A 17,560-nucleotide genomic window follows, 5' to 3' on the forward strand; every position below is an offset into this window, starting at 1 on the left:
TAACCTTATGTTTCCCATACCTCTCTTTTTATTGCTTCTCATTATCCTTAGATATTTATTTGGAAGTATTTCGTAAACACTGGATGATGTTGAGTTCTTCTCTAAAAATTAAAAGAAACACTGTTCATTACTACTTCTCTTAACTCCTCATTGTTCTCAAACACTTCACCATAAATTATTGATTTCCAATATTCGATAGCTTTTTGATGCCCAAATATCTTGCTTGCGTGTCTTACGTGTAGGTCTTCTACTTTTCTTAATTTTTAATTGAATAATAACCGTTTTATTGCATATAGGCAGTCGAACTTCACGTCTCTATTATAACGTTATTTTCACAACTTCAATAACTCTCAGTCATACTATTTTAAAATAACTGTTATTTCACTAACATTGTTGTCTTGCTACAGAACACTGACTGCATTTGTTTCATTTCGTAGTCATTATGTCCTACCGAGAAAAATATTCCTTCCTCGAAATAAAGTAATATGCATTTTTAAAACAGAACTTTAGTAGGTCTGTTTGTTTTTTGTTTTTCTTTTTTTTTTCTCAAAGAATAGTCTACACAGTTTACTTCAGCAGATGTGTTTGGTTTTTTGTTTTATTTTTTCTTCCTCAAAGTACAGTCTACACACTTTAAAGGGCAATTCTATAAACGCCGTTATTATATTACTGCAAATTTACAAGAAGATAAGACGTGAAGAAGATTTTAAAAACTAATTTCAGATGAAAAACTTGTGACTGTTATCAAGCATAAAAGTAGGAGTATCTCATTGAAGTAATACAACTGGCAATTCGTGCGTAAATGTATGGCTGGTACTCAGATTTCATTGCTGATTATAGGCTGAAGATAACGATACATTCCATTATAGAACAATTGTTGGACCTTCGAATAGTAGTGAGGCAAGACTGAATTTAAAACTGGGCTGTTGTGTACTAGATTTTCTAACAAATTATAACACAACATCCGCGGAAAAGACAAATTCGTGAGAAATGTACCAATGACAGTAATTTACTAAACGCTTTGGAACTAAAAGTACTCATCAAATCAGTGTGAAAGACTAGTCAAAAATTAAACGCTAACTGATGGCCACTTAACTTTATAGACACATCATAGCGAAGTAATGTGCTATCATTAGGCAAGTGATTGTCTTCTCCTAAAATGCTTATTTTCTTTGTGATGTCTTAAATGTTATATAAATAAGAAGCCCTGTAAACACGTGATCAAAAACACAACGTCTCTGCACTTGTGGCATACTCGATATCGTCTGTTGTGATAGCGCTGTTGCCTCTCTTATCGACTCCGTGCACTTCCTGCTCTTCAGTTGCCAATGATAAATGACAGACTGCCAGGATGGAGCTACCTGCAGCGACTACTAAAGCATGATATGGGTACATTTTCACCTCACTACGTATTCAGTACATCACACCTGGGACAATCACAATCATTTCGTATAAGATATTAGTAAACAAATTGAAAATTATTGAGTTATCACAATTCCAAACTAGAGTATCTCCATTTATTATGTTCTATTCTTCGTCGACAATCCCCGTATCGGCTGTCGCTAAGTTACAGCTTTTGTGTTATCGCCTGATATCAATTACAACATCTACGCTCCTCTGAAGTTAATTTTCACGCACAGTTTCAGTTGGAGCTACCATAGCGCCTTGAGTTCAGTCGTCATTTTTCCTCGTGCATCTTTTTAAAGTGAGTAATCAAAGTATCCGTAATTCGCTGTTTTGATAGTTCAAATGGTTCAAATGGCTCTGAGCACTATGGGACTCAACTTCTGAGGTCATTAGTCCTCTAGAACTTAGAACTAGTTAAACCTAACTAACCTAAGGACATCACAAACATCCATGCCCGAGGCAGGATTCGAACCCGCGACCGTAGCGGTCCTGCGGTTCCAGACTGCAGCGCCTTTAACCGCACGGCCACTTCGGCCGGCTTTTGATAGTTGGCTCTTTTAAAATAGATCTAGTGATTCTCTTTGGTATCCTTTGTATTCATGGAAATTACCTCTACCTTTGATTTCAAGACGCTTGTGGCATACAAATGGATGTACCGGTAGGAAAAGCACTGCTTTATCTGGCTGCATATTCGATATAGAGATATTTGGCACAAATATACATTGTACTTATAGCTATTGCTGTTGCCTCTCTCATTAATTTCGTACACTTCGTGTTCTTAAATTACCAATGAGAGGTCGAGAGAACGGAGATACCTCTAACGAGGGAAACATATGCCCAAAGGTTAATCGAGTCTGCTCATGTTTGGCACCGCTGGAGTACGCATTTACATGGAACGAGCGCTGTTATAGTATGATGGGCTTCTCAAGACTTTCCAAGAAATTGATGTTCAAAGTTTTACGAGGCTTTTGAGTATCATACATTAACGGCAATCGCCGTGCGGGGACTTTACTGTCTAAGGCAATAGACTAAGAATCTGCCCGTGCTGCATTCGATTCTCACCATTTTGTTGATAAACTTCCGCCAAACACTTCTATCACCATATCGAATCATATTTCTTCGAAAAGTAATGGTAGGAATAACAATAATTATTGTGGTATATTCGAGTCGAGGTTTAATTAAGATTATTTAGCGCATGGCTAATAGACATATCATAAAATTAAATTACGTATACATATGTACATATTGACACACAAGAAACTTAAGTTTGTCTTTGCAACTGCAATCCAGTGCACTGCAGCTGGAGCTGCTTGCAGGAAGTCGTCTTCAGCACCGTGAAAGGCTCGAATCCTGCATTCACTGACAATGTGGTGAACAGTCTGGAATGGAGCCCCGCAGTCACAGGCTGGATTAGGCAGCTTCTTCCACTCAAAGAGAGCATACCTGCATCAGCCATGGCCGGTACGGATTCTGTTGAGAGTAGTCCAGGTCTTGTGTGGTAGGTCGAATCCTCTTGGAAGTTTAGCACCTGAGAAGATGTTATGCAGGTGCACATCTGTCACTACTTTAGACTGACCTTTCCATTCTTCAAGAGGTTTGAAATCCTTAGCGACCATGTCAGCAGCATCACACAGATTTGGATGGCGTGATTTCAGTCTCTTACGATTTAAAAGTGGCAGGCCACTATGCACGGATAGGGTAGAATTCCTGGAGATCTTGTGGAATTTTCTCATAAGAGCAGTACATCTGCGTAGATCAGGAGGCATTATACCGGTTAACACTGGAAGCCAATAAACTGGAGTAGATCTGATTGCGCCAGATATCATGCGCATTGTCGTATTCAGCTGGGTGTCAACGAGCCTCGTATGATGACTGTTCATCCAAACAGGTGCACAATACTCAGCACTTGAGTACACCAAGCCCAGAGCTGAAGATCGCAGGATGGTTGCTGAAGATCCACAGGCAGTTCCGCATAGCTTATGGAGGATGTTGTTTCGAGTCCTCAACTTTTGAGCTAAGTTAATGTGTTGTTTGAAGCGTAGCATACGGTCCAGGTTGACACCAAGATATTTTGGGTTCCAATTATGACGAAGAATTCTGCCTCTGAAACTTACTTCCAGCAGAAACAGTTCTTTTCAGAGCCCATTAACAAGAAACTTTGGACCAACTATAATTAAGAAAGTGTGATTAAATGAACACTTATTTATCAATAAATTCATGCGCGTATAAAACAGTTAACGCGTTTGTGGCAGTTCACTTACGATTCTTCCTCTCAGTGGTAGGTAGACAGCATTTGCGCTGGTATCTGTAAGGGGCGACCAATAGTTTCCATGCCTGCAAGTCGATGCTTGCATACCCGCGTTGGAGTCGCGCTGTTGTGCATATATGCTACAGCAACGCCACAAACGAAAACATTTTGAACACCCCTTGTGTCATAAAAGCAGGAAAACATAGTGCAGACTGACACTAAACCACTTTTTGACACGAACTTCTCATTTTTAATAATGATAGTCGGAAACATGCGTCATTGATATCTAAAAAGAATGACGGTTCACATTTTTTTTTTTTTTTTTTTTTTTTTTGCGAACCCTGTGTTTTCAGCATACATACGAACATAGGAGCTGTTAACTGATGTAGTACCAGATAGTGAAAAGTAACATAAGCTCCAAGATTTGATATTTCTCTCAGGCCCTGCAACAATGTAGAAGCATTCTCCAGTCGCTTCACAAAATTTTTGATTTACCGACAAAAGTATACATTGCAAGATTGACACAACGGTCATCATTTTGTGTTGTATAGTTCTGAATGTATACGTTGTTCGTCTGTTTTTATCTTGAAAGATTTCATGACACAAAACAAGATTTCCCTGTTGTAGCAATATAGGTGGTTGGTAGAGGACTAAAAAAATTACATGACTTGAACTCAGTAAGGCTAGACTTACACTTTGCAAACATTAATGTGCTAAAGCCGCAACTCAAGGGCTAGCTCGTATTCAAAAACCTCGCAAAAATTTCAACCTCGATTCCTCGAAAACGCTTAAGAACCGCGTCGTGCTTGAGTTGTATTTGTTATATCTAAGAATGTTCTGCAATAATGCGGAAGCCCAGCAAGCTCAGGCACCCGTTAGACGTACACTACCCTTACTTAGTCAGTTTGTTATTTCATGTTCCATAAATCATTTGAACGATTCTTTTATCGAAGTGATGAGGAACGCTCAGTTTTCGGGATAAGTATGCATGATTAGTGCTAACGTTAATGATCAAATGACGTTTTTAGTCCTACTCGTGCAACTACACATAAAAACAAGTTTTTTTTCTATCAGTTTTTGAGTATAAGTTCGTCAATAGAGTAGGACTTGTCTGGGAGAAATGATTGTAAGTTAAATTTAAAACTTGCTTTGGTACCTATCAGATATTTTGTGTTATTGGGCAAATGATCTAAAATTTTTGTTGCTGCATATCGAACTCCTTTCTGAACTACAGACAGCTTTAGTAATGGCAATTAAAGGTTATTTTTCCCTCTACTGTTGTAGGCATGGACATCATTGTTCTTATCAAACTGTGATGGATTATTTCTGAACAATGTTTTTAGTGAATATGTGTATTGTGTCGGTGCAGTGCACGAGGTACCTACATGACGTGAGTGGGTGAAAACCACACGTTATTCTTATTGTTCGCTTTTGTTCTTTCTATGTGATGAGCTACTCCATAAAATTATGACATTATTGAGTGGAAATAAGCAAAATATGTCAAGACCTCGATTCTTTTGTTTCTAAGATTAGCAATTATAGGAAGAACAAAAGTAACTGATCTTAACTGTTAAAGGCGTTGTATAATATGCTTCTTCCTGTTCAAGTTTTCATCAATATGTACATCCAGTAATTTGCAGCATTCTATCCTATTTACTGACTCCTGCTCATTTTCTACATCAGTTGCTGATATGACTCTGTTTGCTGTACAGAACTGAATACAGTTTGGTTTTTTCTCAGAATTTAGGAAGCGTCAATATTCTGAGAGGCACTTCATAATTTTTTGGAAAATATCATTTACCATCTCTGTGGTGTCACCGCCAGACACCACACTTGCTAGGTGGTAGCCTTTAAATCGGCCGCGGTCCATTAGTATACGCCGGACCCGCGTGTCGCCACTGTCAGTAATTGCAGACCGAGCGCCACCACACGGCAGGTCTAGAGAGACGTACTAGGTAGGACTCGCCCCAGTTGTACAGCCGACTTTGCAAGGAAAGGTTCACTGACAAATACGCTCTCATTTGCCGAGACGATAGTTAGCATAGCCTTCAGCTACATTTGCTGCGACCTAGCAAGGCGCCGTATTCAATTGATATTGAGATTCTATTAATGTATCATCAAGAGCGATGTTCTACAAATGTGGATTAAAGTTAAGTATTCCAGAAGCTACATACTTTTCTTTATAGCATTCATTACGTATCCTGTTTCAGACCTCACGCCAGCCTGCGTGAGTTTAAGCGCGTGCCTTTCGGCTTCCTCTCATTGTGTCTAGGCTGTCTTGTCTAGACACAACAATCTCTTCTGTTGATTTCTCTCTAATGAGATTTCTTATAACACTAGTACCGTCTGCAAAAAGTACCAAGTCTACTTGTTGAATGGTAAGTGTAAGGTCATTCACGTATATACAAAACAACAGTGAACCTAAAATTTGTGCCTGAGGGACGCCCTTCGTGATTTCTCCCCTGTCACTAACGATACCCTTCCGAGATTGTTTGAATTATTCAGCACAACCTTTTGCATTATGTTTTACGTATGTTTCAAACATACTGTGTGTAAAGCCGTCAACTACATAAAAGATGAATTTTTCTGGGCGAGTAACATGATCTACTCAACTAAGCGCCTTGTAAAGACCACAAAAAATACTAACTGGCGACATTTTATTGTTTAATTCTAGTACTACTGGTTGAGTGAATGTGTTAATAGTATTCTCAGTCGAACAACCCTTCTGGAATCGAAACTATGATACATTAAGTAAACTGTTTCCATTTAAGTGTGAGACTACTCTTGAGAATTTTACATTTTCGAGTGTTTTGGGAAAAGTTGTCAGTAAAGAAACTGGAAGATAACTGTTTAAGTCTGTCTTATCACCTTTCTTATGAAGAAGTTTAACAATTGCATATTTTAATCTGTCTGGAAAAATTCTCTATGTCAGTGATGTATTGTGCGTATATGACCAAGGACATTACTTATTAACTTATAAGTTAGTGGCTCATGACTGCTGCTGCGCTACTACTTATGTTACCCATTTCTTCATCTGAAGAATTAGTGTTTTTATACCATTAGCACAAACTTGCTTTGATCGTGGGACTGATTTTCGCCCTACTGTGATACAACTGTTCCAGACTTCTCGTCTGTCCCTTATTATGAATTCACTGTAGATGTTACTGAAGACATAGAAATGAATCATCTCTTATCCAGAAACTCACATAGTTCCTTGTACAATTTAACATTCTTGCTCACAGTGGTCTGAGGGATATTATACTTTTCACAACGGGACATAATTTGCATTTAAATAAGTCATTCTGGAACACATACTAACATAACGCTCTGTGCCAAGGAGTCGGAATATGAAACACAAGTATCAGTAGTACTATTATAATCGAAAAGATTGTCGGTGTTCTGACAAGCCATGGTCAATAGGGGCAGTCCGTTTATGTCGAGCACAAAGAGATTTTCCTCGGCCATTGATAAATTACTCTTCACTTCCCTTATTTTACTTTTTACATGAGTAAGAAAAATAAAAGACAATATTCATCACATTCAGATTAAAAATCTTGGGGTCCACTAGGTTAAGCTGAGTTCAGGATGTTCCACTAAAATGATCACTGTATAGATTGAGACTGTACGTTCATTATAATCAGTTTAATTCTAAGTTTCTCATGCATCTTGCCGCACTCCGAAAGCTAACTCTACGCGCGTTAGCATGAATGATATACAGAAGAACCACACTCGGATCGAATCATCGCACCCGATGAATAACTGTTCGTTTTTAGGCTGTTTATCACCGATGCCTACGCCAACGCTGGGTTAGTTCCTCATATTCGCCAGAAGAACACAAACTAGTGGGTGTACCTAAACGTTAGGACCGTGTGGCCTGGAGACTGACTGTACCAGACACGGAAACGCGTCTTGGTGGCAGAAGAACTCGGGTCGCAGTGAGGCATAGCTCTCGCTATGGAGGTTATTTATAACCTTGGAAACGGCGGCCTGTGGGGAGGGCACTCATTTGCGCTGTTTTGGTCAGGTTTAGGTTGCTTCCCTGCCACATCTCTGGTGTATTCACGCCCCAAGGATCGTTCAGTTTTATCACGAGGGCTCCCTTGCCGAAAAGTACTAACTTCTGAACTAAGTGTAATTACTACTAGCAAAACTACGGACAATGACACTACACTGAAGCGCCATTACCGACTATTTGGTATCTTCTGTTCACCCCCACAACACACAAAAGCCACGCAGTGTTAGCCGAGCGGTCTCACGCGGTGCAGTCATGGACAGTGCGGCTGGTCCCGGCGGAGGTTCGAGTCCTCCCTCGGGCATGGATGTGTGTGTCTGTCCTTAGGATAATTTAGGTTAAGTAATGTGTAAGCTTAGGGACTGATGACCTCAGCAGTTAAGTCCCATAAGATTTCACACACATTTGAACATTTGAATACACACAAAAAATCACGAACCAGATTACACTCAAAATTAATTAATATCACCACTAGTCTCAAAGGCTCATTAATGTCTAGTTTATCTAATTCTGATGTAGCGATCATAGTTCTTCGCCTCTGGAGCATGTGAGTTCAAACCCTCCTGGCAACCACACCAACCGGCGCCGAGATGAACATTTACTTTCAACGCGCGAGTTAAAATCCGTCCCAGGTTTCTGTCTTCATTCGTGTTGAAGATAATGTCTCGTGAAATCGAATGAATCTTTTTGAAAAGGCGCATATGAGCTGCTAAGAAAGGTTGTGGAGTAACAAAGGTCATGTTGTTGTTGTTGTGGTCTTCAGTCCTGGGACTGGTTTGATGCAGCTCTCCATGCTACTCTATCCTGTGCAACCTTCTTCATCTCCCAGTAATTACTGCAACCTACACCTACATCCTTCGGAATCTGCTTAATGTATTCATCTCTTGGTCTCCCTCTACGATTTTTACCCTCCACGCTGCCCTCCAATACTAAATTGGTGATCCCTTGATGCCTCAGAACATGTCCTACCAACCGATCCCTTCTTCTAGTCAAGTTGTGCCACAAACTTCTCTTCTCCCCAATCCTATTCAATACTTCCTCATTAGCTATGTGATCTACCCATCTAATCTTCAGCATTCTTCTGTAGCACCACATTTCAAAAGCTTCTATTCTCTTCTTGTCCAAACTACTTATCGTCCACCTTTCACTTCCATACATGGCTACACTCTGTACAAATACTTTCAGAAACAACTTCCTGACACTTAATTCTATACTAGATGTTAACAAGTTTCTCTTCTTCAGAAACGCTTTCCTTGTCATTGCCAGTATACATTTTATATCCTCTCTACTTCGACCATCATCAGTTATTTTGCTCCCCAAATAGCAAAACTCCTTTACTACTTTAAGTGTCTCATTTCCTAATCTAATTCCCTCAGCATCACCCGACTTAATTCGACTACATTCCATTATCCTCGTTTTGCTTTTGTTGATGTTCATCTTATACCCTCATTTCCAGACACTGTCCAACCGTTCAACTGCTCTTCCAAATCCTTGCCCTTTGCTGTCTCTACGAAGGTCATACAGCGACAGAAAGAAATGCTGACTTCAGACTTACCGATTCCAAGCCAGCCAGGTAAAGTACAGAGAGTGTGTGTGTGCGTGTTACAGGATCCCAGATGTCGTTGGTGCGCGTGGTGGTGATAGCGCTGGTGGTGCTGGCGGCGACGGCCCCGCTGAGCGAGCCGCTGCCCGCGGGTGCAGACGCAGGCCAGCAGCGACCCGAGCGCCCGCCCATGTTCACCTCGCCCGAGGAGCTGCGCAACTACCTCACCCAGCTGAGCGACTTCTACGCGTCTCTCGGCAGGCCCAGGTGCGTGCCACAGACGTTCTCAGTTTCACAGGAGCCTAAGACTGGAACTAACGGGTGGAAATGAACGTTTAGTTCTTTACTAGTGTAAACAACTTATACTTTATAGCACCAGTCGTTCCAAGCGACAGCTTCCAGTCTCAGTTCACCAGTTGCGACATAATACAGTACTGGCCATTAAAATTGCTACACCGCGAAGAAATGCAGATGATAAACGGGTATTCATTGGACAAATATATTACACTAGAACTGACATGTGATTACATTTTCACGCAATTTGGGTGCATAGACCCTGAGAAATCAGTACCCAGAACAACCACCTTTGGCCGTAATAACGGCCTTGATACGCCTGGACATTGAGTCAAGCAGAGCTTGGATGGCGTGTACAGGTATAGCTGCCCATGCAGCTTCAACACGATACCACAGTTCATCAAGAGTAGTGACTGGCGTACTGTGACGAACCAGTTCCTCGGCCACTATTGACCAGACGTTTTCAGTTGGTGAGAGATCTGGAGAATGTGCTGGCCAGGGCAGCAGTCGAACATTTTCTGTATCCAGAAATGCCCGTACAGGACCTGCAACATGCGGTCGTACATTATCCTGCTGAAATGTAGGATATCGCAAGGATCGAATGAAGGATAGAGCCACGGGTCGTAACACATCTGAAATGTAACGTCCACTGTTCAAAGTGCCGTCAGTGCGAACAAGATGTGACCGAGACGTGTAACCAATGGCACCCCATATCAACACGCCGGGTGATACGCCAGTATGGCGATGCCGAATACACGCTTCCAATGTGCGTTCACCGCGATGACGCCAAACACGGATGCGACCATCATGATGCTGTAAACAGAACCTGGATTCATCCGAAAAAATAACGTTTTGCCATTCGTGCTCCCAGGTTCGTCGTTGAGTACACCATCGCAGGCGCTCCTGTCTGTGATGCAGCGTCGAGGGTAACCACAGCCATGGTCTCCGAGCTGATAGTCCGTGCTGCTGAAAACGTCGTCGAACTGATCGTGCAGATGGTTGTTGTCTTGCAAACGTCCCCATGTGTTGACCCAGGGCTCGAGACGTGGCTGCACGATCCGTTACAGCCATGCGGATAAGATGTCTGTCATATTGACTGCTAGTGATACGAGGCCGTTTCGATCCAGCACGGCGTTCCGTATTACCCTTCTGAACCCACCGATTCCTTATTCTGCTAACAGTCATTGGATCTCGACCAACGAGAGCAGCAATGTCGCGAAACGATAAACCGCAATCGCGATAGGCTACAATCCGACCTGTATAAAAGTCGGAAACGTGATGGTACGCATTTCTCCTCCTTACACGAGGCATTACAAGAACGTTTCACCAGGCAACGCCGACCAACAGCTGTTTGTGTATGAGAAATCGGTGGAAAATTTTCCTCATGTCAGCACGTTGTAGGTGTCGCCACCGGCGCCAACCTTGTGTGAATGCTCTGAAAAGCTAATCATTTGCATATCACAGCATCTTCTTCCTGTCGGTTAAATTTCGCGTCTGTAGCACTTCATCTTCGTGGTGTAGCAATTTTAATGGCTAGTAGTGTATGTGAATAGTAATGAGCCTTCAGTTAATAGTCACTCGCCCCACTGCTCGATCTTGTTGAATACTATAGAGTTACAATCGCCTCTCCACCAGTCCCCCTGCGCCTCATCCACCAGCCAATAGCGTTCCTTTGGTGCGGTGGTCAGCACACCACTTTCCCAGCCGTTTTCGGGTTAATAGATCAGGATCCGCTACTAGTCACAAGAGGACCCCGCCTTCTCGCCATAGTTAATTTCGTTCATGGCATATCCGGGGCTTGGCCAGAAATGGAAGTTACAGCGATGGGAACTTCAGGCTGCCAAGAGTTTAGAAATAATAGCATATTTGACGCGGATCGGGGTGATCCATTTGTATTCGGGTGTTCTCAAGGTCGCTGTCGGCCCAGCGGTCCGCAGCTCGTGGTCTCGTAGCTAGCATTGCTGCCTCTGGATGACGGGGTCCTAGGTTCGATTCCCGGCCGGATTTGGGATTTTTCTCTCCCCCGGAAACAGTGTGTTTGTGTTTCCCCATCATTGCCGGCATGGTAACTCAGCGTGTTCGGTCAGAGGGTTAGCTGCCCTCTGTAATAAAAAACTGAGTTAATGGATAAATGACGAACTGAAACGGGTGTCTTGCGACGTGCGCCCCGAGAAGATACAACGAACAAAAACGAACAAAATGAGAATAAAAAAATCGGAAACACTACAGAGCCATAGTTCTAAGGTCGTGGGTTCGAGTCCATCTGCAGCAACTTTTTTTTTCAAAATTTACGTTACTCACACAGCAAATGAATCGAAATAATGTTCGATGTATTGTATTTGTTAATATTTTCATGAAAGGCACGTAAAGGAAGGGTAAAGGAAAATTAGGGAATCCAAATAAATTTCCGGGAAGGAATTGTAAGGCTTACACGAGGACTTCGTTTATAAAATTAGGTACTTTTGTTGTTTTACATTTCACAATTTTCATTTGTTGGGGTGATATTCAGACTAAAACTGGGGAAGCAGTAATTTTCTCGGCACCTTACACACGTTGTAAATTCCACAGTTTTACGGTTAAGCAATTGTCTTAAAATTTCCACACAAAAATATACACGGTTCAAAGACATGAAAGGTTCTCTCTCGTCACACATTTTGCCAGAAAACTGAGCGTGACGCATCACTTCACCAAATATGAGCGAGGATAGCTGCTGATGTACAATGGAACGTATTTTGATGCAGTCTGCTCAGGATGTGATATTTTTTTGTTCTCTCTCGATGAGATAATGGCAGTTTTTAAGCTTTTTCGTTAAATTCTTTAGCTGACGATAGAAACAGGCGTCGCATGGTTGCACTTTCAAAGTACAGTTGGAGGGAATCTCTTTAATGCTGCACGATGGTTGTCTTTCTTTGTCTTGAAAAATCTTATCGCATAATTATGGATTTGTTTGTCCTCACCACAAGTCAGTTAACAGAAGAAATTTGTTCTCCAGCTCATAGGATTTCATGTCCGCCCCCGGTAGCTGAGTAGTTAGCGCGACAGAATGTCAATCCTAAGGGCCCGGGTTCGATCCCGGCTGGGTGGGAGATTTCCTCCCCTCAGGGACTGGGTGATGTGTTGTCCTAATCATCATCATTTCATTCCCATCGACCCGCAAGTCGCCGAAGTGGCGTCATATCGAAAGACTTGCACCTAGCGAACGGTCTCCCCCGCGGGAGGCCCTAGTCACACGACTAAAAAAAAAAAAAAAACTAGTGCCCACGGCCTCTAGACTATCACTCTGTAGGGTTTCCGCCGGGCCATTCGCTGCCTGGAGACTACGTGGGTATAAATGGCCCGACCCGCGCCAAAAAGCCATTTTTTAAGAGTTTGACAGTTTGGAGCTCCCAGTTCTGTCACTTTCATTTATGGCCAAGCCCTAGATATACCATAAATCTGGACGAAATGCTGTAATGCGCAGGCGCGGTACGCTTGTCAGTCATGAAGCTTCTCAGTTGACATCACGAAGCTGAGCGTCCTACGCATGGCAGCTGTCTACACTGCCCACTTTATCGATGACCTTTTTTCGAAGCATGACCAGTCTCCTGACTGAACTCGCTGAGCTACCTTGCCGGCATTCGTTCGGCTACGGTGGCGGACCCATTCATTTATCTGAATCTACATTTACATGTCTACGCCGCAAAATGTTTGTCAAAGGGTTCATAGAACCACTGTCAAACTATTGAACTACCGATCCACTCTCGCGTAGCATATGAGAACAAATAAACATCTTTACCGATTCTTCCGTCGGTTCTTAGTAGAACAACATCATTATAAATGCAGAGCACAACACTGCGTATTTATTATAGTTTTAACTTATTTTGTTGATTGGTTTTCACTTTACGAGAGTATCGTTAGACTTTAACAGATTATCGTCGTCAAACTGGATACAATATTCGAGAAAAACATTGTAATCAATGTTCAACATCGAGAGTGGAGTACGAGCCCTTCGCCAAAAGCAACCTCTGGATCAATACTGGCTTTTATGTAGCCCAGTCACTGCTCCCCTCCCTCGTTGTGTTACAGCCGCGAATGTTGCACGAGTAGAACGATTGTTGGTAAGCCACGGCATGATCTCGAATTTCTCTACTTGTACCCTCAAGTCGATTCGCAAGATATATGTAGGAGCAAGCTTAACTTTTCTGGGGACGTAAACGCTCGGAATTTTAACAGTAAATCACACACCGCGACGCACAACGCCTCTCTCATAGCGTCTGCCACAGAAGTATGATGAACATCTCCGTGGCTCTTTTGCGCTTACAAGACGAACGTGTGACGAAACGTGCTGCTCCTCTTTCGATATTCTCTATTTCCTTTATGAATGATAGCTGGTAAGCGTCACAAACGGACAAACAAAACTCCAGTAACGGTCGAACGAGGGTTTTGAAAGCTACACTTCCTGAAGATTCTCCCAATGAATTTCAGCTTGGCAACTGTTGTTCCCGTGATTAGTTTGATGTGGTCGTTCCACTTTAAATCATCCCGTACGCTTACTGCAGTATCATCAATCACCGCACCGTGGTGCACAGCGTTTCGCGGCCAAGAATCAGACGGCTTTCAGCTCACAGCCGATAGGCAACGGCACCACCGTCACTTAATGGCGCAGGCGCGGCCACACCTTAGCCGCTTCCGCGGTAATCCCAGCAACACCAGCCGGAGTACATACGGAAAATACCAGCCTACCGACTACAGGCCAATCACTCCTTGCCATGCCATCACCGGCGGCCTGTGTACCCCTGCGAACCCGACAAGTTAAAAGCGCACACCCCTCCACGGATGGCAGTGCGAAGTCGGGCTGCAGTCTCTCGAAGTGTTTGGACCCACCGCTCGTTACTACGGACCAATCTATAGCGACCCCCAAGTGACGGTGTTGTACGATTGTGATAGGGACTCAGTGTCCAATTCTGCCTGACAGTGTCTGTATTCAGACGTGTGAACTTCAATTGAGAGATTACATTTGTTTTCCCATTCACACCCCTAGTCTTTGTTTTCCGAACTTCCCGGATACAACAAATACCGGCTGATCAAAAAGTCAGTATAAATTTGAAAACTTAATAAACCACGGAATAATGTAGATAGAGAGGTAAAAATTGACACACACGCTTGGAATGACATGGGGTTTTATTAGAACCAAAAAAAAAATAAAGTATTGCCAGACGCGTGGAAGATCGGTGATGATCGTGTACTCAGCCGCCACTTCCGTCATGCTTGGCCTCCCAGGTCCCCAGACCTCAGTCCGTGCGATAATTGGCTTTGGGGTTACCTGAAATCGCAAGTGTATCGTGATCGACCGACATCTCTAGGGATGCTGAAATACAACAATGCCTCACCATAACTCCGGACATGCTTTACAGTGCTGTTCACAACATTATTCCTCGACTACAGCTATTGCTGAGGAATGATGGTGGACATATTGAGCATTTCCTGTAAAGAACATCATCTTTGCTTTGTCTTACTCTGTTATGCTAATTATTGATATTCTGATCAGATGAAGCGCCATCTGTCGGACATTTTTTTGAACTTTTCTATTGTTTTGGTTCTAATAAAACCCCATGTCATTCCAAGCAAGTGTGTCAATTTGTACCTCTCTACCTACATTATTCCGTGATTTATTCAGTTTTCAAATTTATACTGACTTTTTGATCACCCGATTGTCTGGGAATCGTATAATCGTACAATGCCTTTTATTTATGTGCAGTACATTACATTCGTAGCTTACAAATCCTCGAACCTGCAGACGTGCAACCTGAACACTACACAGCGTCTCCTGGCTATGTCCAGTAGGAGTGTTGCATTCAGAACGGAGATACTATAAGAGACAGAGTGAAGTGACTAAGCGTGTTGTGTCTGGCAGCAGGTTCGGCAAGCGCGGGTCGGCGGCGGCGGCGGCCTTCCGAGCGGCCAGCCGGCTGCCGGTTCCTCCGCCGGACGCCTACGAGCAGCTTTTCCAGTACGACGAGTGAGCAGTCCGCACACCACCAGTAGACGCAGTCTCCGCCTCACTTCTCACGTTTTACCTGCCAGTTCGTCCCATAATTGTCACCGTAATCTTTTGTTTGTGTACGCATTTATTCGTAACTGATCTGTGCGAATCACATTGTTCTTACATATCTCAAGAAAATGCACATTAAACTTACATTTTAAGTTCACGTCTTTATACCTCTTATTATTTTCCACAACTCAGAAAGCACAATATTGCTCTTTTGACTCCCCATACATCACTTGCACTTGTTCGTAGATGTATCAACGAGAGACGAAAACTATAGTACCTCAGAATAACGTTCATTTACGTTTCAATACACTCAAACATACTAAAAGGCAATTTATACATAAATTGTTTCCGCAGAATTTAAGGTGAAGCATTTTTTTTTTTTCATTGGAGCTGTATGATGCGACTGCCGATACAGAATGGTATAAATCTGTCAATGCAACAAACATTTACAAAATCGACAATTATCAATGCAGTTTTCGGGTGTCCCTTTTGACTGCAAATCTAGCAGGTAAGAGCAGCAAGACGCCCAACCGGATTTTTTTTTATTACAGACTGTGCCCTGGATGTGGCATGAAAGGACAGACTGCATGGTTGCATCAAAGAAAAGCCAACGTTCAATTTTCTCTCTTTATCTGTGTTCCTTTATTCAGTTGTTGGTTGTGGCGAAATTCAGTTTAAGAAAGTACACACATCAAAAACAGTTTTGCATCACCCCGGTTCCCACAACTCCTGAAGATAGAAGTTGACTGTGGGTATTGTATCACGAACAGAGTTCCTCTGGCTGTCGGAGATGTCACTAAACCCGCCCAAAGATGCATGAGCAGCACCTATTAGACGGAAGGGGTCCGACATCCGATCAGTTCCAGTCATTCCACCAAGAAGGAGGTACACGTCTCTTGTTGTCTGTAGTTCAACCATACCTAGACGGTCAATACCACGGTTCGATCGTGTCCTTGCCGGCCGGAGTGGCCGAGCGGTTCTAGGCGCTACAGTCTGGAACCGCGCCACCGCTACGACCGCAGGTTCGAATCCTGACTCGGGCATGGATGTTTGTGATGTCCTTAAGTTAGTTAGGTTTAAGTAGTTCTAAGTTATAGGGGACTGATGACCTCAGAAGTTAAGTCCCATAGTGGTCAGAGCCATTTGATTTTTGATCGCGTCCTTATTGTTACTTTGTGCCAGGAAGGGCTCTCAACAAGGGAAGTGTCCAGGCGTCTCGGACTGAGCCAAAGCGATATTTTTCGGACATGCAGGAGATACAGAGAGACAGGAAATGTCGATGACGTGCCTCATTCAGGCCCCCCAAGGGCTACTACTGCAGTGGATGACCACTACATACGGATTATGACTCGAAGGAACCCTGACAGCAACGCCACCATCTTGAATAATGTTTTTCGTGCAGCCACGGGACGTTGTGTTGTGACTCAAACTGTGCGCAACAAGCTGCATGATGCGCAACTTCATTCCCGACGTCCATAGCGAGGCCCATCTTTGCAACCACGACACCATGCAGCGCGGTACAGATGAGACCAACAACATGCCGAATGAACCGCTCAGGATTGGCATCACGTTGTTATGACCGATGATTGTCGCATATGCCTTCAACCAGACAATCATTGGAGACGTGTTTGGAGACAACCCGGTCAGGCTGAACGCCTTAGACACACTGTCCAGCGAGTGCAGCAAGGTGGAGGTTCCCTGCTGTTTTGGGGTCGCATTATGCGGGGCCGACGTACGCAGCTCGTGGTCGTGGAAGGCGCCGTTACGGCTGTACGATACGTGAATGCCATCCTCCAACCGATAGTGCAACCATATCGGCAGCATATTGTCGAGGCATTCGTCTTCATGGACGACAATTCGTGGCCCCATCGTGCACATCTTCTGCATGACTTCCTCCAGGATAAGGACATCGCTCGACTAGAGTGGCCAGCATGTTCTCTACACATAAATCCTATCGAATATGCCTTGGATGGATTGAAAAGGGCTGCTTATGGACGACGTGACCCACCAACCATTCTGAGGGAT

General features: G+C 43.3%; 1 protein-coding gene across 1 annotated transcript in view; it reads left to right on the top strand.

Moving 5' to 3' along the window:
- Window positions 1-15,692, top strand: part of LOC126249538 (pro-neuropeptide Y-like) — a 52,717-nt gene extending 37,025 nt beyond the window's left edge. Inside the window, exons 2-3 of the mRNA XM_049951201.1 lie at window positions 9,276-9,477; window positions 15,401-15,692. Of these exons, the coding sequence (XP_049807158.1) occupies window positions 9,284-9,477; window positions 15,401-15,506 (300 nt within the window). The 5' untranslated portion in view covers window positions 9,276-9,283 and the 3' untranslated portion in view covers window positions 15,507-15,692. The remainder of the gene's footprint in view (window positions 1-9,275; window positions 9,478-15,400) is intronic.
- The last annotated feature ends 1,868 nt before the right edge of the window (window positions 15,693-17,560 follow it).

Source organism: Schistocerca nitens, chromosome 3 (assembly GCF_023898315.1).
Source record: "Schistocerca nitens isolate TAMUIC-IGC-003100 chromosome 3, iqSchNite1.1, whole genome shotgun sequence".
Classification (NCBI taxonomy): Eukaryota; Metazoa; Arthropoda; class Insecta; order Orthoptera; family Acrididae; genus Schistocerca; species Schistocerca nitens.